This window comes from Trichechus manatus, unplaced genomic scaffold (assembly GCF_000243295.1).
Source record: "Trichechus manatus latirostris isolate Lorelei unplaced genomic scaffold, TriManLat1.0 scaffold00078, whole genome shotgun sequence".
Taxonomy (NCBI): domain Eukaryota; kingdom Metazoa; phylum Chordata; class Mammalia; order Sirenia; family Trichechidae; genus Trichechus; species Trichechus manatus.
The window spans coordinates 1,516,066-1,539,396 of NW_004444014.1; the positions used below are offsets into that span (position 1 = coordinate 1,516,066).

The window sequence follows — 23,331 nt, forward strand, 5'->3', positions numbered from 1 at the left end:
TTCCATCCTTTTCTATGCTCTGAAATACCTTTAGTAGTAGTGGTGTTAACTCTTCTCTGAAAGTTTGGTAGAATTCTCCAGTAAAACCATCAGGCCAGGGGTTTTTATTGTTGGGAGTTTTAAAATTACGTTTTCAATCTTCTCTTTTGTTACGGGTTTATTTGGTTGTTCTACCTCTGTTTGTGTTAGTTCAGGTCGGTAATGAGTTTCTAGAAATTTGTCCGTTTCCTGTAGGTTTTCAAATTTGTTAGAGTACAGTTTTTCATGGTATACTGTTACAGTTCTTTTAATTGCGGTTGGATCTGTTGTGATATCACCCATCCGATTCCTTATACAGGTTATTTACTTCCTCTCCTGTTTTTCTTCTGTCATTTTGGCCAATGGTTTATCGATTTTGTTGATCCTTTCAAAGAACCAGCTTTTAGTCTTGTTAATTATTTTGTTTTTCTATTCTCTTATTTCATTTAATTCTGCTCTAATTGTTATTATTTCCTTTTTTCTGGCGCCAGAGGACTTCTTTTGCTGCTCTTTTTTTACTTGTTCCAGTTGTAGGGTTAATGTTTTGATTTTGGCCCTTTCTTCTTTTGGATGTGTGCATTTATTGCTATAAACTGACCTCTGAGCACTTCTTTTGCTGTGTCCCAAAGGTTCTGGTAAGATATGTTTTCATTCTCATTTCATTCTGTGAATTTCTCTATTTCATCCTTGATTTCTTCTATAACCCCAGTAGTTTTTGAGCAAGGTGTTGTTCAGTTTCCATGTGTTTGATTTTTTCCCCTTGTTCTTTCTGTTATTGATTTCTACTTTTATGGCTTTGCGGTCAGAAAAGATGCTTTGTAATATTTCGATGCTTTGGATTCTGTTAAGGCTTGCTTTATGGCTTAATATGTGGTCTATTCTGGAGAACGTTCCATGTGCACTGGAAAAGAAAGTATACTTGGCTGCTGTTGGGTGGAGTGTTCTGTATATGTCTATGAGATCAAGTGGGTTGATTGTGGCATTTAGGTCTTCCCTGTCTTTATTGAGCTTCTTTGTGGATGTTCTGTCCTTCACCGAACGTGGTGTGTTGGTCTTCTACTATTATTATGGAGCTGTCTGTCTCTCTTTTCAATGCTGTTGGAGTTTGTTTTATGTATTTTGGAGCCCTGTTGTTGGGTGCGTAAATATTTAGTATAGTTATGTCCTCCTGGTTTATTGACCCTTTAATCATTATATAATGTCATTTCTTATCCTCTGTGGTGGATTTTACCTTAAAGTCTATTTTGTCAGAGATTAATATTTTCAGTCCTGCTCTTTTTTGATTGTTGTTTGCTTGATATATTTTTTTCCATCCTTTGAGTTTTAGTTTGTTTGTGTCTTTAAATCTAAGGTGTGTCTCTTGTAGACAGCATATAGACGAATCGTGTTTTTTCAATCCATTCTGCCACTCTCTGTCTCTTTATTGGTGTATTTAGTCCATTTACATTCAGTGTAATTATTGATAGGTATGAGTTTAGTGCTGTCATTTTGATGTCTTTTTGTGTGTGTTGTTGACACTTTGTTCCACCTAATTTTCTGTGCTGAGTCATTTTTCTTTATGTATTTTCTTTTCATCTTTTTCATTGTTGTAGATTTTGTATTTGCTGAGTCTTTATGTTTTTCTTGTTTTGATGTGTATTATTGTTAGTTTCCTTTGTGATTACCTTAATATTTACCCCTATTATTCTAAGTTTAAACCACTCTTTTATTTCTTTTATTGCCTTGATTTCCTCTCCATATGAAAGATCTATGACTACATTTTTTAGTTCCTCTTTTTTGTTTTAATGTTGTCATCTTTTTATATTGACGTCTCTGTTTCCCTATTTTCAGTGTTTTAGCTTTGATTTATTTCTGTGACTTCCATATGTGGGTTGATATCTGGTTGCTCCGTCCTGTGTTCTGGTCTTGGGTTGTTATTTGATGTTATGGATTTTCTAACATTTAGTATTTCTTGCAGTTTTGTTTTGGTTTTTGCAAATTCCCTAAACTTCTGTTTACCTGGAAATGCCTAATTTCACTGTAATATTTGATAGTTTTGCTAGCTATATAATTCATGGCTGGTAATTTTTTTTTCTTCAATGCTTTATATATGTCATCCCCATTGCCTTCTTGCCTGCATGGATTCTTCTGAGTGGTCTGAGCTTAGTCTTACTGACTCTGCTTTGTAGATGAGTTTTTGTTTATCCCTAGCTGCTCTTAAAATTCTCTCTTTATCTTTGATTTTGGCAAGTTTGATTATAATATGTCTTGGTGACTTTCTTTTGGGATCTACCTTATGTGGGGTTTGATGAACGTCTTGGATAGGTATCTTCTCATCTTTCATGATATCAGGGAAATTTTCTGCCAACAAATCTTCAGAAATTATCTCTGTATTTTCTACTATCCCCCCCGCCCGCCTTTTCTGGTACTTCAATCACTCGTAGGTTATTCCTCTTCATAGATTCCCACATAATTCTTATGGTTTCTTCATTTTTTAAAATCCCTCTATCTGATTTTTCCTCAAATAAGTTAGTATCAAGTGCTTTATTTTCAGTCTCACTAATTCTGACTTCCATTGCCTCAGTTCTGCTCCTATGACTTTCTGTTCAGTTGTCTAATTCTGAAATTTTATTGTTAATCTTCTGGATTTCTGATTGCTGTCTCTCTATGGATTCTTGCAGCCTGTTAAATTTGTCACTTTGCTCTTCTCTAATCTTCTTAAGTTCCTGTATTGCTTTGTCTGTGTTCCTTGGCTGGTTCTGTTTTGTCTGATCTCCTTAAGAGTTCTGTATATTAATCTTTTGTATTCTGCCTCCGGTAATTCCAAGAAATTCTCTTCCTACAGAAGATTTCTTGATTCTTTGTTTTCGGGGCTTGTTGAAGCCATCATGGCCTGCCTCTTTATGTGATTTAATGTCGACTGTTGTCTGCGAGCCATCAATAAGTTATTATATTTATTTATTTTGTTTGCTTACTGTGTCCTAGTTCTTGTTTTGATATGCCCAAATAGGCTGCTCGTGTGAGTTAGTTTGATTATTGGCGCCTTTGTAGCTCTCATGCCCTGTCACCAGGGGGTTAGATCTGTTACTAGGTATGTGAGCCCAGGAGTCTGTTTACTTTTCTTGTATGGATTCAGCTTAGGTGTCCAGGTAGTTGGTCACCAAGAGTGTGGTTTAGGCTTTCACAGGCCTAGACAGGCATGGGTGATTGTGTAGGCACAGGTATCTGGCTGCAGTAGGGGGTCACGCACTGAGCAAGGCAGGGGGCTGATAGCTGCCCCTTAGTGTCTGAGAGGAAAGCGTGTCCCTGTTGCCTAGAGCACATAGGTGGGTGGGTTTTGTACCCGCACTGTGAGCATCCTGTGCTGTTGGCTATAAGGTCTGGGAGGCACGACTTATTCTTGGACCTGTCGTGGGTGGCTAGGTAGGGTGGGTGGAGCCACCAGTCCTCAGGCCACTGATGTGGGTAGGTGAGGACCCTGCTTAATGGGCAGAGCAGTGTCAAATGTCATGAACTTGCCACTCTACCATATAGCGGATACAGTTGAAGTTAAGCTTCAGGTATATACCCTGTTGTACTGTTGTAATGAGGGCCTATGCTGTTGAAATGGGCCCACGCAGGTCTATGCAGGGGTGAAAGGCATTCAAAGTCCATGGACCCTTTTATGCCTGTGCCTAGGCAAAGGTGGTATGCCTACCCTGAGTTCCCAGCTTAGGGGAGCAGGCAGAGTATTTTTTCCTGTTTGTGAATTTGTTCCCTCTGCAAGGCTGGGAGAATGGCTCAGGGTGCGTGATGGGTCCTACTTCTGACTTAGGGGACTCGGCAGTCACTGAAGCTGGCCTGGGACCTGGTGCAGAGCAGGGAGGGGGCAGGTAAATGAGAGAGAGGTTTTTCCCAAAGGGGGTGGTTTTTGGTCTGCGTGGTAGGTTAGACACATGTAGTTATCTTTTGCTGATTGAGCTCCACTTCTCACTGGTTCTGGAGGCCAGAGTAGACTCTGCTGCTAGGTGTCTCCCAATGTGGAAAACACCTCTCAAGTGCCACTGCTTGCCTCACTGTGCACACCAGCCAAACCGACCTGAAGGGTGCTGCCTCCCACCTGGTCAGGTCTGGCAACTCCTTGCTGCTTCTCAACTGTTTCTCCCTCCCCTTGCCACTCAGCCCGATTCTTCAGCTTTGCCTTCGATGTTCAGGGCTCCTAGATTGTCATATATAATCGATTCACTTGGTTTTTTGGGTCTTTGTTGTAAGAGGGAACACAGGAAGCATCTGACTACTCAGCCATCTTGGCCCTGCCCCCACATTTCTTATTGAGACACCATAAGTGCTTTAGTTGATAGAGATCTACAGTTATTTATGACAATGAGTAAAATGTACTTCATTCTTTTAGTGCTGACTTTGTAGTCTGTCCTGTATGTGGATCCCAACCCAGTGCTGCTTGTCAGCCACTCCTCATTATCTGAGCTCTAGGGAAAGCTGATGGCAGATGTTTTAGAGAAATAAAAGGTTTAAGAATGATTTTATAGCTGGATTTAGTACATGAGGCAAGCACTACATCTCTAGGGGTTTTTTATTTTAATGATAGATGGCCCTGACCTGCCCAGAAGCTGGGAATCTTTTCTTTGTATCTTGTTGACATAATAAAGTATGTTTTTTTGGAGGGAGTGGGGTGGGTGGGGTTAACAATAGAAAACTTGATAAAGAAGGATGAAGAATAATTTTCTAAAAAGGAGAAGTAGTTAGCAAAATATGATGGTAATATGAAGACATGCGTCAGCATCAAATTCCATTGACTGTTATTTTATTAATGGAGTAGAGCTTTTAATCTTCATTTTGAAAGGATAAAATTGTAGCTAGCCATGTCTCATGTTAAACGATCTAGACATATTTAAATAGCCTTATAAAAGATAACTTTGAGGATGATTATATGCCAAAAATCCCTAATGCATTTTAAATAAGATTTAATTAAATATTATGCATTCATCAAAAATTATAAAGACTAATGATATGGACACATTTTTATAATACAACGTTACACTAAAAAGACAGTATGAAAATTATATATCTTAGTGTAGTGTGCCTAAAAATGTTTTTTCTTGGACAAGCAGCATCAACATCACTTGGGAACTCATTAGAAATGTAAATTCTTGCTCCCACCCCAGATCCAGGAAATAAGAAACTAGTGGTGGTGCCCAGCAATCTGTGTTTTAACAAATTGTCACTCAATCTGGGAACCACTGCCTAGTAGAGCGCAACTTTCATCCTGTCCCAACTAGAAAAATAAGTGTTATTTTTAAAAAATACAACTAATTTATGAAGCATTGATTTATACACATTTTCAAGATACATGGGCAGCTTAAAGCCAAGCATTGATTTTTGTTTTTTCCTTTTAGGTGGAACGAGGAAGCCCCAAGAGCTGTTTTCTGTTTTTGGGGTCTATACTCTGTGAAGTCAATTGGGTTAGTGTGCTCTCTGATGCCTGGAATCCCAATCCCCGCCCTGAAACTAGAAGCATGATTGTCTGTCTCCTCTTCATGATGATTTTATTGGCAAAGGAAGATCAACTAGTAGACCAGACAGTAAGTCTGAAGCTTATGATAAAGACTTGGCAAGACTCCCTAGAGCCTCACCTTCTAGCGTGTTTCTGTAATGCCTGTCAGTGTGAATATGCTTAGCGTATGAGATGTGCTTTCACCTAGATGCCTGATTTTCTTGGATAGCTCTTAATCTAATTGTAGATCATGAAGGGAACCACACTGAGTTAGAATATATAAGTCAATTTTATTTTATATTTCATTAATTCCTAGTTTTATCCTGTATATACTTCTTCAAGTCAGTTTTGGCCTGTATCACTTACAGTTTTTTCTTTGAGTGTATGAGTTTTACTTCTTTCTTAGGCAATTGCTTCCATTTGTCTGTTTGCCATAGAGTAAATAACTGCTTTCTTAATTCTTCAGATTATAAATTGAGATAGGATTCAAGTTAATTTCTAAAATATGTTAATTTGCCACCCATTCCTGATAAAAACTCTCAATAAAACAGCAGTAGAAGGGAAATTCATCAGCATAATAAAGAACATCTATACAAAACCAACAGCCAACATCAGTCTCAGTGGAGAGGCTGAAAACATTCCCCCTGAGAATGGGAACAAGACAAGGATGCCCTTTATCACCACTTCTATTTAACATTGTGGTGGAAGCCCTGGCTAGAGCAATTAGGCAAGAAAAAGAAATAAAAGGCATCCAGATTGATAAGGAAGAAGTAAAACTATCCCTGTTCACGGATGGTATGATACTATACATAGAGAACCCTAAAGACTCCACAAGAAAACTACTGGAACTAATAGAAGGATTCAGCAGAGTAGCTGGATACAAGATAAACATAGAAAAATCATTTGGATTCCGATACACCAATAAAGAGAACTACGAAAAGGAAATCAGGAAAGTAATACCATTTATAATAGCCCCTAAAAAAAAAAGGTACTTAGGAATAAATCTAACCAAGGACCTATACAAAGAAAACTACAAAACACTACTGCAAGAAATCAAATGAGACCTCCATAAATGGAAAAACATGGATAGGTAGACTCAACATTGTGAAAATGTCAATTCTACCCGAAGCAATCTGCAAATACAATGCAATCCCAATCCAGATACCAGCAGCATTCCTTAACGAGATGGAAAAACTAATCATTAACTTTATATGGAAAGGAAAGAGGCCCTGCATAAGTAAAACATTATTGAAGAAGAACAAAGTAGGAGGCCTCTCACTACCTGATGTCAGAACTTACTATACAGCTATGGTAGTCAAGACAGCCTGGTACTGGTACAATGACAGATACATTGACCAGTGGAACAGAATCGAGAACCCAGATGTAAATCTGTCCACCTACGAGGTCACCTGATCTTTGACAAAGCCTCAAAGTCCATTAAATGGGGAAAAGACAGTTTTTTTTTTAACAAATGATGTTGGCAAAACTAGATGTCCATCTGTAAAAAATGAAACAGGACCCATACTTCACACCATACACAAAAACTAATTCAAAATGGATCAAAGGCCTAAATATAAAATCAAAAAGATGATGGAAGAAAAATAGGGTCAATGCTAGGAGCCCTAATATACAGCATAAACAGGATACAAACCATAACTAACAATATACAGACACCAGAAGAAAAGCTAGGTAACTGGGATCTCCTAAAAATTAAGCACTTATACTCATCAAAAGACTTCAAAAGAGTAAAAGGAGAACCTACAGACTGGGAAAAAAATTTTGGCTATGACATACCAGACAAAATCTCCAAAATCCATTGGAAAATCTAACACCTTTACAACAAAAAGACAAATAGTCCAATTAAAGAATGGGCAAAGGATATGAACAGACACTTCACCAAAGAAGACATTCAGGTGGCTAACTAGACATGTGAGGAAATGCTCAAGATCGATAGCCATTAGAGAAATGCAAATCAAAACTATAATGAGATACATTTCACCTCAGCATTACTGGCACTAATTAAAAAAACAGAAAATAACAAATGTTGGAGAGGCTGTGGGGAGGTTGGAACTCTTAGGCTAGGCACTGCTGGTAGGAATGCAAAATGGAACAACCACTTCGGAAAATGATATGGCGCTTCCTTAAAAAGCTAGAAATAGAACTACCATATGAACCAGCAGTCCCACTCTTAGGAATATATCCTAGAGAAATAAGAGCCGTCACACAAATAGACATATGCACACCCATGTTCATTGCAGCATTCTTGACAATAGCAAAAAGATGCAAACAACCTAAGTGTCCATCAACAGATGAATGGATAAATAAACTATGATACTTACACACAGTGGAATACTATGCAATGATGAAGAAAAATGATGGATCTGCGAAACATCTCCCAACACGGATGAATCTAGAGGACATTATGTTGAGTGAAATAAGTCAATTACAAAAGGACAAATACTGTATGAGATCACTATTGTAAAAACTCATGAAATGGTTTACACACAGAAAAAAACAATTTTTAATGGTTACAAGGGAGGAGAGGAGCAGTGATGGAAAAACACTAACTAGACAATAGGCAATAGATAACTTTGGTGAAGGATAAGACAGTATGCAATACTGGGGAAGTCGTTACAACTTGACCAAGGCAAAATCACAGAAACTTCATAGACATGTCCAAACTCCCTGAGGGACCAAGTTACTGGGCTGAGGACTGGGGACCATGGTCTCGGGGGACATCTGGTTCAATTGGAATTGCATAGTTTATAAAGAAAATGTTCTATATTTCTACTTTGGTGAGTAGAGTCTGAGGTCTTAAAAGCTTGTGAGCAGCCATCCTAAGACACATCTGCTGGTCCCATCCCATTTGGAGCAAAGGAGAATGAAGAAAACCAAAGACACAAGGGAAAGATTAGTTCAAAGGAGTAATGGACCACAACTGCCAGTCTCCACCAGACTGAGACCAGAATAACTAGATGGTGCCTGGCTACCACCACTGACTGCTCTTACAGGGATCACAATTGAGGGTCCAGGACAGCGCGAGAGAACAATGTAGAACAAAATTCAAACTCATAAAAAAAGACCAGACTTACTGAGCTGACAGAGACTGGAGAAACCCTGAGAGTATGGCCCCTGGACAACCCAGCACTGAAGTTACCCCTGAAGTTCACCCTTCAGCCAAAGATTGGACTGGCCTATAAGACAAATAATAACACACACTGTTCAACCATGTATATGAGACTAAATGGGCACACCAGCCCAAAGGCAAAAACAAGAAGGCAGGGAGGGGCAAGAAAACTGGATGAATGGAAATGGGAACCCGAGGTTGAGAAAGAGAGAGTGTTGACACATCATGGGGTTGGCAACCAATGTCACAAAGCAATTTGTGTATTAATTGTTTAATGAGAAACTAATTTGCTCTGTAAACTTTCACCTAAAGCACCAAAGAGGGGAAAAAAAGATGGAAAATAAGTGCTGGCAAGAATATGGAGAAATTGGAACATTGCTGATGGGAATGTAAAATGGAACAACTGCTCTCAGTGGTTCCTCAATAAATTAAACATAGAATTTCTTTATAATTCAGAATTCCACTCCTATAACCCAAAAGAATCGAAAACAGGTGCCCAAACAAAACTTACAAACAAACGTTCATAGCAGCAATATTTACAATGGCCAAAAGGTAGAAACTACCCAAATGTCCATCAACAGATAAGTGAATAAACAAATTGTGGTGTATGGAATATACAGTGAAATGTTATTAAGCCATGAAAAGGAATGAAGTACTGATTCATACTGTAACATGGATGAATCTTGAAAACATGATACTGAGTGAAAGAAGCCAGACACAAAAGGTCATATATTATATGATTGCATTCATATGAAATATCCAGACGAGGCAAATCTATAAACACAGAAAGCAGATTAGTGGTTGCCAGGGGCTGGGAGGAGTGGGGGCTGGGGAGTGACTGCTTAACGGATATGAGATTTTCCTTTTGGGATGATAAAAATGTTCTAGAACTAGATAGTGGTGATGGTTACATAATGTTATGGGTGTACTAAATGCCACTGAATTGTACATTTTAAAGTGGTTAAAATGGTAAATTTCATGTTGTTTGCATTTTACCACAATAAAAAAGAATTAGAATATGTATATAAAAGAAATTAAACCATTCCATGTCCAAATTATCATTGTAAAATTTAGTGTAGTTTGATTGTTTCAAATTATGTAGAGATTAGTTCAGAGAAGTTCATATAGAATGCTCACTGTGAACAAAGAATAGTTTGGATCCGTTGTAACATCTGTAATATTTTAGAGTGATGGTATGAACATAAGTTAGACAAAATGCAGTTGTATTTTTGGTTCTTAGTTATTCACTATTTCTTAAGAGAACTGAGTACTTAATTCTAAGGGTCTGGTTTTAGTTTTTTGTTTGTTCGTTTGTTTTTTTCTTTTTTGCATGCATATCCAATAATCCAAAGTCAGTATAAGATAAATTGACTTTGAACATATGCTACAATTCTTAAAGTGTGTTTGGCAGGGACATAAATGAATTCGCTGCCCCTTCTCCCCCAAAAAATGTTAATTTGTTCAGCTATCTTACTCCCTTATGACCAGAAAAAAATGTTTTCCTGTTGTTGTCAGACATACGTTATTTTATAGAATGCCTCCAGATCAGAGAGTTCCTGTGAAAACTGCACTCTGAATACTAATAAATCTTAATATTAATGGGTTTTTGCCAAGACTTTGGCTATTAATTTTACTAGTACTCCTAACTTGAGTAGATTCTAACTTGACACTTTTAACTGTGTTGTGCCTATCATTAGGCTTAGTGGTCAGACTAGTTTGAGATACATATTTCTGGGAGAATAGGGGCTCTGAAACTAAAAGAATATATGTTTCATTTCTAGGATTCGCCTTTACTCAATCTCCTTGGACAGACAAGCTCACTTTCATGGCATCTTGTGGATATTGTGTCATACCAGAGTGTGATAGGTTATTTCAGCAGCCATTATCCGCCGTCCATCATCCTGGCTAAAGAATCTTCTGCTGAATTAATAGTGAAGCTCCTAAAAGTGTCTGCGGGCCTTTCCATTCCAGCTGATGGCCAGAAACATCTTGTAAGTTAAGTGTGTAATTTAAGAGACAGAGAATATTGTTTAGGACCAATTGTAGCATAAATACTACTGAGGACAGCCTTGGACCCAGTGAGTTCACAGCAGAGAAAGTTGGAGGATATGTTTTGTAGTGTACTTATGTTTTGGCCTCCTTCTGGGTGTTTTAGTTTTATTTATCTCTTTTCATAAACCTTTACTTACTAGCAGTGTCTCATCCTGAAGAGTGGTCGAAAGGATTGAGGGCTGGGAGTAGGCAGTTGATTTAGTGATATGAATGTTAATGGCAGCAGAGTAACAGGGAAATTATGAGCGTGAGCTTGAGCAAGCCTCACAAGCCTGGGTCTCCAGTGCACTGCCTTTGTGACTTTGGGCAAGTGCCTTGATTTTCTCATCTGAATTGGAAATAATAATACCCTGCCTTTTGTTGTGAGGAATAAATTAGTTAATGAACCTGGAAGTTTTTAGAAAAGTTCTGGCAAGTGACTGATGTTTGATTAATGCTGTTATTAATGTAGTAAAAAGGAAGAGTGTCCTGCTGGAGTTTGGGAGAATCTGGGTTCTACTCGAAGTGTTACCACAGATTTGCATACCCTTAGACATAGAGACTTTGGGCATTAGATCTTGTGGATTCCTGATCTCTCCTCTCCATTCTCTACCCAAGCAGCCAGTGCAGGACCAGGCTCCTAGGGAGTGCTCATTTGACACTGCTTGTTTGGATTAGTTTGAATGATTCTTCTTTTGTTTGTCAGGATGCAGTTCCAAAATGCCGAGCATTCATTCATCAGATGGTCCAATTTCTCAGTGCCCTGGAGCAAAATGGAAAAATCACCTTTGCAATTCTAGAACAGCAAATGTCTAAGCTGTTAGATGATATCATTATCTTTAACCCACCTGGTAAGTGACTAGTGGGAAATACTGTATTTATTCAGTAACTAAATACCTGCTGGGTCACAAAAGGCCTTGTCATGAAAGAGGATATCCAAATGACCAGTAAAATGAAAAGATGCTAAACCTTGTTAATGATCAAGGAAATGCAAAATAAAACCATAGTGAGATACTGTGACATACCCACCAGAATGGCTAAAATTAAGAAGATTTTAAATACCAAGTGTTGGTATTTAAAACTCTTACATACTGCTGACCACAGAGTAAATTGGTACAATCATTTTTAAAAGTTTAGCATCATCTACTGAAATTTGCATATCCCATGAACCAAACAAAATGTATGCACATGTGTACTGGAAAACATGAACAGGAATGTTCATAGCTTTGTATCTGAGGAGGTCCCAAACTGGAAACAGCCTGTATGTTCAGTAGATGGGATAAATTGTTATATAGTCATAAAATGGAATACACTACAGCAGTGAAAATCTCCCACAACACAGATGATTCTCACGAACGTTTTTATGTTTATTTAAATAGCGTTTGAAAATAGGCAACTGTACTGTGTAGGAAAGCATACTAATGTAAAGCTGGTATAGCGATTGAGTTGGTTAGAATTGGTGAACAAAAAATCAGTTGAAATTTTTAAACATGGCTGCAATATAGATTTATTACAGAAGATAGATAATGTAGTAGTTAAAAATACAGATTCTAGAACCAGATTCTGGCTTCACCACTTAGTAGTTATGAGACTCTGGACAAGTTAAATAATCTCATCTGCAAAATGGGGATAATAACTACACATACTTCATAAGGATCAAATGAGATAATTATCTAAAGTATAAGCAACAGCCTGGCAAGCCAATAACACTCAATGAATTTAAAAAAAAACAAAAGAAAAGAAAAATCACCAGGCATTGCTGGAGAAACTGATCTTGAGTTGGTCGTATGTGATTGGGCCATGAACATTGATTAATACGTGGCCAGGCAAAGAGAAGAAGGGCATTCTAGAAAGATGTTAGTCAGCAGAGTGATAGGATCAGATCTAGTTTTTAGAAAAGCTTCTGTTGGCCATGTTGAAGATGATTAGGAAGGGGAGAGACTGGGATCAGTTAAGAGGTTCAATGCAGTAATTAATTGTTACCTATGAGTCATAATTAAAAGATAAAATTGCCATTCAACTGAAATTCAGAGGTAAGGCTTTTATTACCAAGAATGTTCACACTCATAGAAATAAATACATGGAAAAATATATATGCATACACATACTGTTATTATCTCTCTGAAACTTTTTTTTTTTCTTTTTTAAGTCTTGGCTTGACAGTAAGTAGGTCTTAGAGTAGCACTGTGGGACGAGGTGGCTGAGTGGTTAAGGTGATGAACTGCTAATCCATTGTGCTGTGCATGCATGGGTTCAAATCCCATCCTCGTCGATATCAGTTCTCTGCCTCCCCTGGTGGAGAGTTGCCTTTGGAGCCCTGGTGGCGCAGTGGTTAAGAGCTATGGCTACTAACTTAAAGGTTGGCAGTTTGAATCCACCAGCCACCCCTTGGAAACCCTATGGGGCAGTTCTCCTCTGTCCTGTAGGGTCACTATGAGTCAGAATCGACTGGGCAGCAACAGGCTTGTTGTTTTTTTTCTTTTTTTTTTTGGTATAGTAGTGTTAGGAGCCCTGGTGGCACAGTGGTTAAAAGCTTGGCTGCTAACCAAGAAGTTGGCATTTCGAATCCACTGGCTGCTCCTTGGAAACCCTAAGAGACAGTTCTACTCTGTCCTGTTGTGTTGCTATGAGTCGAAATTGACTTGCTGGTAACAGGTTGTTTTTTTGTTTTTTTGTTTTTTTTTTTAAATAGTAGTTTTAAGTTAGGGTTTATTTGACACTGTGCAGGTAGATTCCCACTGACATAAATACTGAAGTCAGGTTTCTATAAAACAATGTACTACCCAACTCAAGGAGAGCTAGAAATAGTTGGTGAAAATTATGTCTGTTGAATAGTTTCCTCCACAACACTGCAGTGAAACATATTTTCTGTTTTTGATCATGAAAAAGGAATTGACCACAGTGACCTTCTCCACTCATTTGCAGTTAGTTTTCTTGTAGAACAAATTAGCTCTTTTCCTTGTCTCCATTCCCTTTTTACCTCCGATTTTTTGGAAAGACCCATTTATACTGCCATGCTTCTACTCTCCCCACTTTTCTTAAAATCAAAAACCAAAGAAATAAAAGAGCTGCTGTTAAGAACCTCTGAAAAGGTTTTTCCTTTCCTTACTTCTAAATTTAGTTTTAAGTAATAAGTTTTATTCCAAGTAAATCACCCTAGAATATTGACAGCTTTGGCAGGGTGGGGGGAATAATTTATAGAGTGACTTTGTAATTTAGCAAATGACTGCTGAGATCTGTGTATTTGGGTTTCTATGAGGAAAGGTTAGAAAGTAAAGATTAGTTAGGCCTCTTAGGATAAATAAGTTACTTTTTTGCATCAGCCTGTTACATGTCTGTTACAGTATTCGGTGCCACACTGCTTTACCCAAGGAACTTGCAGTACTTCCTACTTTGGCCCTTACAAAGTACTGATGTGCCACATCCTATCCTTTAAAGCTAAGCACCACTACCCAGAGTCTTCCTTCTGGTCCTCTTGGGATCAGTCACTAGAATTGTCAGATCTGCCCAGCAGACAGCAGAGATGGAAGCACTGTTGTTCTCTCAATCACACTTATGTCACCATCGCAGCAGTCTTTCTCAAGTGTGTGTCTGTGTTTCCCACAGACATAGACAGCCAGACCCGCCATATGGCCCTCAGTAGCCTCTTTGTGGAAGTCCTGATGATGATGAACAACGCAACTGTTCCAACTGCTGAGTTCCTCCGGGGCAGTATCCGGACCTGGATTAGCCAGAGAGTGCACGGGCTGGGGGTGCTGCCCCTTTTAACAGCAGCATGCCAGAGCCTGGCTTCCGTCCGCCACATGGCTGAGACCACAGAAGCCTGCATCATGGCCTACTTCAAGGAAGGTAAGAGAATGGTCGTCTCGTGCTCTCCTGTTGGTCTTTTCCAGGGAAGATTAAATCTTTGTCATCATGCTATCTTTTTCTGGAGCCTTTCCTATGAGGGATTGCACCACTTTAACTTCTGCTCTGTAAATGTTGATATTCCAGAGTATATTTTGTCTCATTTGTGAAGATCTTATTTAGCAGAGATCCAGGTCTGTTGGTGCAGTCACATATTTAAAGGGAGGGAATCTCTAATTCATTATTGCATTGGTTTTGGAGTATCAGACCAAGCCTTTTACTATAGGCAGATTGTGTTATGTCACAGACCAAGTCATAGTCCTCAAAACACATGCTATAAACCCACATCTATATAATCATGCTCCATGGTACTAATTTTTCCCCTTTTTTGTCACTTTTGTTAAGATGAGTTTTCATAGAAGTATTTTTATTGCTTCTTGTCACACCTTTTAAACTATTATGAAGAAGTCACCCTGCCCCCAGCCTTCCCTTTATCATTCTTACTCCCTGCCGCTCAATTCTCAGATGCTGTAGAAGACATGGCCTGGTTAAGAAATATTGTGCAGAACAGTAGTTGTCAACTTAATATCCAGGTACACATCATATTGCAGACAGTAGGAGAGAAACAAGGGTGTTGGAGCGAGGATTCCAGGAAGTACACATAATCTGCCGTCTGTCCTATCTCGAGAACTCATGGACAACCCATGTCCACCTGTGGGAGGTGCTGTGCATGTCACCATGTGACTCCCACCCTTACTCCCCCCAAAGGGTTGAGAACCATTAGAGTAACATTCTTGTTCCCAATTCCTTTGTGTTACTAAAATCGAAACTTTTTTTTTTTTTTTTTTATATCTGTGAAACATTTTCAAGGGTTTCAGTTGGGATATGAGTCAAACTAAGCTTATTATGGATAGAGTAGTAATAATTTGCCTTGGAAAAGCATGAGTAGTCACAACACACTTAAAGATGGTACTAGATAAAGTTATAACTCTTAGATGACTGGGGCAGGCAGTGTCTACGAGTGACTTAACTGCTCACAGTATGGTAAGAAAGGTGATTTACAGGTATGCAGCACTGATTCTGATTTCTTGGCCTCGATAGTGGCTAGCCTGGGTGCAGGCATTTAGCCACTGAGGGCTTTCTAATCCCTGAGACACATTCTCCTTTTGAAAGTGGCACCTAGGACCAATGTGAGAAATGGTTTCTTGACACGAAGCTTAAAGTCAAAAGATTTATTGAAATAGTTCATTAATTTGACTTCTTGCTTTTATCTTGATTTCCTTTTTTGGTGTTCTTTTCTTAGACTCCCTTAGTCAAAATGTAGGATGGGGCCCCATTCTGGTGTCCCTTCAAGTTCCTGAGCTCACCGTAGAAGAATTTCTGCAGGAGTGCCTGTCCCTGGGCAGTTACTTGACTCTTTATGTCTACTTGCTTCAGTGTTTAAATAGTGAACAGACTCTAAGGAATGACATGAAAGTGCTGCTCATCTTAAGCAAGTGGTTGGAACAGGTGTATCCAAGGTTTGTTGGCTCCCTGGCTGCTGTATCAAACTCATTGTGTTTGGTTAACTTAGAGTTTAGGATTTAAGTCTGTATTTAAATACACAGAATTAAGTGGTACGTAAAAAAACCAACAAGGCTGTGAAGTACAGCTTGCTGTAGAAACATTCTTTCTTTCATGGGCTAATTTCCTGGGCGGGTTTTATTTCCTAAAACCAGCATTTTAAAGCACCAGTCTTCCTTATCAGTTAAGTAAAGATAATAATACCTACCTCTTAGGATAGTAGTAAAGATCAAGTGAAAGAACGTAAAACCCATATACAGTGTCTGGCAGCGAGTAAGTGTTCAATAAATGGTAGCAATTACAATCCAATTACTCTGTTAACATTACCTGTTAGCCTAAGCTTTCAAAGTACTAAATGCCCCCTATACTTGAATATGGACTTTCAGTTAAATGGGTGTGGAAAACTCTACTTCTAATATTCTTTTCCTCTTGTGCCTCCCCCCAGCTCTGTGCAGGAAGAGGCAAAGCTGTTTTTGTGGTGGCACCAGGTCCTGCAGCTCTCGCTGATTCAGACAGAGCAGAACGACTCGGTCTTGACAGAATCTGTCATTCGAATTCTGCTCATGCTTCAGGGCAGGCAGAGCCTCATGGCTGAGGAGAGGCTCAGCTCTGGGATTCTGGGGGCAATTGGGTTGGGCCGGAAGTCACCCTTATCTAACAGGTAAGGAAGCCCTGCCACTGCTCTTACTAAACAGGCCTCCAGCATCTGCACTTACTTAGGGGTTGTGATACTTTTACAGGGTTTTTGACTTAGAAGCTAAGTTTTCCACAGACATTAAGGGAGGGGGAAAAAAAAAATCAGAGCCTGATTACATCTTTATATTTTAAAAAGTGTTTTTAGTTTTTCCTCACTTTAAAACAACTTTGTTTTTAAGTTCAAACAATGTTTTTTTTTAGCAGTATGTTATCTTTCTACTTTGTTACCCTACTGCACTACTGATTTCTTTTTGGCCTTGGGCTGGTAATGGCAAGCAAGGTTAGGTTAGCCAGCACTTTGTCATGCTGTGAGCTCGGGAAATGCAGAGCCCGGGAAGGACTCAGTACAGTAGAACTGGTAAGTTGTCAGGATGGGTTAAGGTCAGTTGGTAGGAAGGATAAGTAAAGAGAAATGAGTCTAGGTTTTTGTTGCTAAAAAATTCTAAAGCATGGAAGAATTTTCTGTTAATCTAATTTTATCTCAGAATATTTATGTATATCATGGTTTTCTTTTTCAAGTTCATATCAGTGTTGAAAAGAGTTCTCATACCACTCAGATGTCAGCATTCTTGTTGAGTAGGACATCGTATTGTTGCAACTTTGAGAACCACCAATCCAAACCCGTTAACATCATGTTTCATTGTTTATGGTAGAATTTAGCAGGACTGTGTGATTTTTGTTTCACTTGAATTGGGCTTGTGTGTCTTTCGGTTGAACGAGCTCTTTCATTTTTGAATCTGAATCCTTCTTGATCATACTTAAGATTTTCCTGAAGAAGTTAACAACAGTGACTCTAGAAATCTGTTTTTTGTTTTTTAGCAGAAAATATGGTGTTTAATTTAAAGGGCTTACCCAATAGTAATTTACTTCTGTCCTCCCCCTAATGTCTAAGGTTCCGAGTCGTCGCCCGAAGCATGGCTGCCTTCCTTTCAGTTCAGGTTCCTGCAGATGACCAGATTCGGCTGAAGCCTGGCTCTGAATTATATCTGACTCTGAAAGCTCAGCAGGTCAGTAAAAACAGCTTTATGATTCAGGGTTAGAAGTTTTCTACCAGATTTTTCCCAGAAGGTGGGGAGGCGGTAGCTCCCTTGTCTTTTACACCCCTTAGTAGATTCTCCTGACTAGAAAATGGTTACAGTATGTGCCCACCTCAAATTTTCAACCAGTGTTTTGGAGGCACTAGCCTCTAGCTCTATTACTGTCATTGTAGAAGCAGCAAGATGATAAAGAAGCCAGTCTGGGATTGGATTCAGTTCTGATGAACGTGAATATACACTGATCTGCCACATCCTGGGGGTTGGGAACTGGCACAGAAAATATGGCCAGAGTTGAGATTGATGGAGGTGAGCTGAGCTTTAACTTGAGACCAGTGAGGTGTTTCCTGTTTTGTGAGTCTAGAGGTTGAGCACTATTGGCTAATTGGTGTAACCTAACAGTGACAAAAAGGTAGCTGTAAGAAATTATAGTTTGTTCTAAAAACATGTGAGCCACATGGCAGTGGTCACATCCCTGTAGCTGTTTTTCACCTGTAAACAGGTTGGCCCTGTATAGCAGTGTACAGTATAACACTGGAGCCAGCACTCTGCACATGTGAGGTACCATTCTAAGTTTAACTCATTTATTCCTCATGACAATCCTATAATGCTTACCAGTACCAGTTGCCATCAAGTTGACTCCAACTCATGGCAACCCCATGTGTGTCAGAGTAGAACTGTGCTCCATACGTTTTTCAGTGGCTAATTTTTCGGTACATTGCCAGGCCTTTCTTCAAGGCACCTTTTGGTAGACTCAAACCTCCAGCTTTTCAATTGGCAGCTGAGCGTATTAACCATTTGCATCACTCCTATAACATCCAAAACCGATTGCCATCAAGTCGATTCCGACTCATAGACTGTTATTACCCTTGATTTACAGATGAGGAAATGGAGACAGAAAGAGGCTAAGTAACTTGTCCAAAATCACACAGCTAGTAAGTGTTGGGGTTGGGATTCACACCTGGCCAGTCTGGCTCCTCCAGGCTCACATTCTTACCACTTCGTTGCACTGTCTATCTCCATGGTAGATACTTAGACATCCTTCGCTCTTCTTTTGAAAGTGTTTCTTTGGCAGCTTTGTAATGTCTAAGCCAGCCACGTATAGTGTAATATCTTGGTTCTTAAGAGCAAGGATCAGACAGTACAGTCTGCAAGTTCTTCAGGGGCCTGGGTTTACAAAATACTGACACTTGAAACTAACTGGCGGGATGACTGCTGTGTGAGTCCCTAATGTCTTCCCCCCTCCGCCCCCAGTATCTTTTATGGAGCCCTGGTGGCCCAGTGGTTAAGAGCTCAGGCTGCTAACCAAAGGGTCAGCAGTTTGAATCCACCAGCCACTCTTTGGAAATCCTATAGGCCAGTTCTACTCTCTCCTATAGGGTCGATAGGAATCGGAATTGACTCGACGGCAATGGGTATTTTTAAAATGTCTTATATGGAATATCCCAAGCAGGCAGGTGAGTCTTCCAAGGGCACATGTGAAGTCAGTAAGCTGCACTTCAAGGTAAATTTGAGAAGTCAGAGAAGTGATAGCACCTGTAACTCTCCTGTGGCCACCATGTCACACACGCCTTGCATCTCTTTGCCTGCATTCCTTTGAATTTAAAATGATGACTCCCTGTGCATAGGCCTCCAGACTTATCATCAAGGCATTCAGACTTTTTAAAATAAAGTTATCTCCTTATGAAATGATTTCTCTTAGGCAAATGTCAAAGTAGATCATTTTGGAGACTAAACTTTAGAAAGTGAGAGAGCTGGGGAGAGAGGCAGGCATACTGTGATTCATGGGAGGCCTATCCTCACTGACTGCTGCTCTGAGATTAAACTCTGTTTACACAGCTCTTAACTTGGTATCAAAATCCTTTTGATTGTTTATTTTCAACCCAAAGACTTTTGTCTACAGCCCCCTGGTAATTTATTTCTGAGCCGTCAGTTCATTTACCATCCCTCCAAAAGTCCTCCTCCCTATTTCTTGAGGCAAGCAAATTCCAGCTGTTAATACATATTCTCTAGTGCATTGTTTCTCATAAATGGGAGGGAAGCCGTGGGATTGCCTTGATGGCGGACGTGTGCCAGGAGGCAGGGAACATGTTCACAGTCCTGGGGTGGGTGAGCTTGTACAGTTGGGAAACAAAACCCCACCTTCAAGAACCGTTGTTCTGGGTAGTTGTTAGTTTTCTCCACTTACCGTCTTTGCCCCCTCTTCTCCCACTGTACAGGGAAGAAAAATGTAAATTAAAAAAAAAATTTTCCTCTGAAGGAGTGGTGTGGAAACCTTTTCTTCTTTCTATGCTGTTTGTCAGATGGAAGTGGGAGAAATGTGATCTGATACTTGTTTGCTGATTGATTGACTTTGTTGTTTACCCTCAGTGACACTTTACAGCTGATGTCTTTAGAATTTAGTTTAGTTGAACAGTTGAGCATGACATTATTTTGTAACCTAAGAACAAATCAAACAGCATATCAGAGACGTTTCCCCTTAGCGAGATGCAGCTGGTCTTGTGACGGCAGTCCAGAGCCAAGAAGTACCACCGTCGGTCCTGCTGACTGTGGGTATGGTTGGGGCTCAGGGAACAGAGGGAAGCTTCACCCTGTCAGTGGGGCTTGATCTTTCGGGGAGGACTCAGTAGGTAGAGAATGAGGGTAAGACATGGCTTTAGGACCGAGTGTGGCAGGTGAGGAATATGGCAGCAAGACCACCCTGACCACAGCAGGGGCTCTTCAGGGGAGGGTTGGGAAATGGCACAGGACGGGGGAAGGCTGCAAAACCCAGAGAAGTTTGAGTTGCTGGAATCCTGGTTGTGGTTAATCGGGGCCTGCCTTCTGTACTCCTATTTTCAGTTCTCTGATTCACAGTTGTACTGGATTATAAAGGAAGGATGTGCCATACCTGCAGAAATCAAGTTAACCCTCTTATCTTCTGTGTCTTGTAGGCTCTGAATGCTCTGGAATCCATGACATCAAATAAGCAGTATATTGAATATCAGGATCAGATATCTCAAGCTGCCCAGTTTATAAAGCATCCTGGCCATTGCCTCCAAGATGGGAAAAGCTTCCTCGCTCTTCTTGTTAACCGTCTCTATCCAGAAGTGCATTATTTGGACAATATACGATAGTACACTGAGGCCTGTGGAAAATCCGTTGCTGTTTATGTTTACATTTAACTTTGCTGTTGCACAAGGAACTTTGCTCATTTTCACTGCAGAGCTCAGTTCAGCCAATGAGTAGTGACTGGGATGCACATCGGAGGCCCTGGAAAACTCGACTGTGCATGTGCACGTGTGTGCGTGTGTGTTTTATTAGCCCCTAAGACTTCCCTGGAACTTTTTAGTTTTTATGTCATCCAACAAGAGAAACTTAGTAAGTTCCACTTGGGGACAGCATCCCTCACAGTTGCCGAATTCACCAGTCATCTCACAAGACCCCAGGGTGGAGTTCTTTGTATGTCTCCACTTTTGCTTCCTCTGGTGTTGTTGAAATTTGAGGACTCCTGGGCCAGATCTAACTACTTTGGGCGTCATGTAGAAGCCTCACTTTTGAACCTCATTTGAGGTTTTCCAAAGTAAAACATACCAACTTTGAAAATGTCTGCATTTCTCAAAAGCGGGGACATACACCAGCTTAAAGGAATTGTGTTCTCTCTCTAAGAGGGGAGCTAAGAGTGCTGAGCTAGTCAGGAGCCACATCTATGACCACATGTCCTCTGTTTCCAACCACTGCTAACAATTGACAATACAAGGCTGGCATTCAGAGTGAGTCATTGTGTAAAATGTGACCACTTGATTCTGGGTGTAGCGTACCCCAGAGATGGTGACAGGTTCATCTCCATCCAGCTATGTGTCCTCATGGAGCAGGAGCCATCCGTCTTTGTCAGGGTGGCATGCTGAAGGTCTGTGATGAGAATCCTGGGCACAGTGTGTTTTCCTTGGTCCACGTGGTGGAGCGTGTAGGCAGGACTTACTCTCCGCTTCATTGCCATTATTCCATTCCTCTTGGTCCTTCTCCCAGCCTTCCCCTCGTTCCCGTCACTCACTCAGTTCCTGTTAGCATCTGAGTTTGTAACTCTAATAGACACCATGTTGGATATCTGAAGTCCCACTGCCAAGAGAGACTGAAGACTGGATGATTCTATAATCCCTGCTTGTTTCTTCATTCCCTATTTAAACTCAAAAGAAGATAGCAGACCTGTGGAAACATGTGTCCATAGAAATTGGTTCAGGGCAGGAGACTTGCTGAAGTTTGGCTTTTTCAGTAGCCGTGTGCTTTCTGTTGTTAACAACGCATCCATTACTAAAGCCTGTCTGTAATGTTGCCTTGTTCTGTCGCCCATCTTCTTGCTCATGTTGTTTCCCCCAGGAATTAGCAAATTGTCATCTGTCATCATATTCATAATTCTTTTGGCTCATAATTGATTTTATTGGCCAGCTTGGCATAATGTTTCTTTTGTTTATGGGTTGTCTATAGCCCAAGAACATTTACTGAAGAATGTCCAGTCACTGAGAGCTTATAGTGGGAGGCTAGTGATACAGGTTAATGAAGTGATAACCTCTTCTCAAGTCTTCTTTTGGAGTGTTCCCCAACATTTGGAAGTATGTAGGGGCTCTTAATTTCTGTAGTTGTACAGAAGAATTCCACCTCACAGACTGCTCTGGAGCTCTGATAAAGATCATCCCTGTTCATCCTCCCAAGTGTTGTCAACCCCAATGTCCACCTCAGAGTGGGCCTGTCTCAGAGCTTTGCTTTGTATTTGCTTCTTTGTCAGGTCATGTTTCTCCACTGTCAAAATTGGTCATCTTCCCCATTCAATGTGTATGGGAAATTTTAGAAGCTGTGGACATTTGAATGGTTGATTTGGCAACAGTGATATTATAACAGGAAATATTATTTTGTGTGCTGTTTTCTTTGAGGAGGATGTAATTATTGATATCCTAGAACATGAAATTTTTGACTGTACATTTTAAAGAAAATTATGACTAGTTAATTTTGAAAGTTTATAATATTTATAATGTATTTCGTCTGTAAAAACCATAAAAAAATAAAATCAACATTTGGTTGTAGCCAGTAAGAAACCAATTTATAGGCATATCACACTTTCTTGTAAAGCATTTCAGTTGTTGAAGTTGATGTAGATCTTAATGCCTGTTGTCTCCAAATTTATTTGACATTGTAACGATGATCAGAGATGGTCAGTGAAAGTACTCCCTCATTAACTTCTTCATGTTTAACATTGGAGAGTGTACTCACCGCCTAGGTTCTTGTGAGAGGCTCTGGGCTAAGAAAGTGCTTCAAAGACACTGAGATAGTTCAGAACATGACAATGCTGCTGTAGCCTTTTGGAAAAGAAGGCAGCGGGTGGACCAGCGTGCCCAATAGCTTTCAGGGGTAATGAGCAAAAATAGTCTGTGCCAGAGCGCAGGCAGCACCATTTCAGAAATAGTGACGTGTCCTGCAGGTAGATATCTGGACCAAGCTCAAAGCCTGCCTTGTGTGCTGAGCAGCGTTGAAGGTGAACTTGTGCACGTTCCAGACTCTAACCAAACAGAGAC

General features: G+C 40.0%; 1 protein-coding gene and 1 non-coding gene across 2 annotated transcripts in view; both read left to right on the forward strand.

Annotated features, from left to right (window-relative positions):
• Nucleotides 1-22,840, forward strand: part of EPG5 (ectopic P-granules 5 autophagy tethering factor) — a 125,855-nt gene extending 103,015 nt beyond the window's left edge. Inside the window, exons 37-44 of the mRNA XM_012556797.2 lie at nucleotides 5,391-5,576; nucleotides 10,397-10,606; nucleotides 11,353-11,497; nucleotides 14,253-14,495; nucleotides 15,796-16,012; nucleotides 16,501-16,716; nucleotides 17,644-17,758; nucleotides 20,719-22,840. Of these exons, the coding sequence (XP_012412251.1) occupies nucleotides 5,391-5,576; nucleotides 10,397-10,606; nucleotides 11,353-11,497; nucleotides 14,253-14,495; nucleotides 15,796-16,012; nucleotides 16,501-16,716; nucleotides 17,644-17,758; nucleotides 20,719-20,901 (1,515 nt within the window). The 3' untranslated portion in view covers nucleotides 20,902-22,840. The remainder of the gene's footprint in view (nucleotides 1-5,390; nucleotides 5,577-10,396; nucleotides 10,607-11,352; nucleotides 11,498-14,252; nucleotides 14,496-15,795; nucleotides 16,013-16,500; nucleotides 16,717-17,643; nucleotides 17,759-20,718) is intronic.
• On the forward strand, nucleotides 12,837-12,918 carry TRNAS-GCU (transfer RNA serine (anticodon GCU)). The gene has a single exon. It is a non-coding gene; the product is annotated as a tRNA-Ser (tRNA).
• Nucleotides 22,841-23,331: the final 491 nt, after the last annotated feature.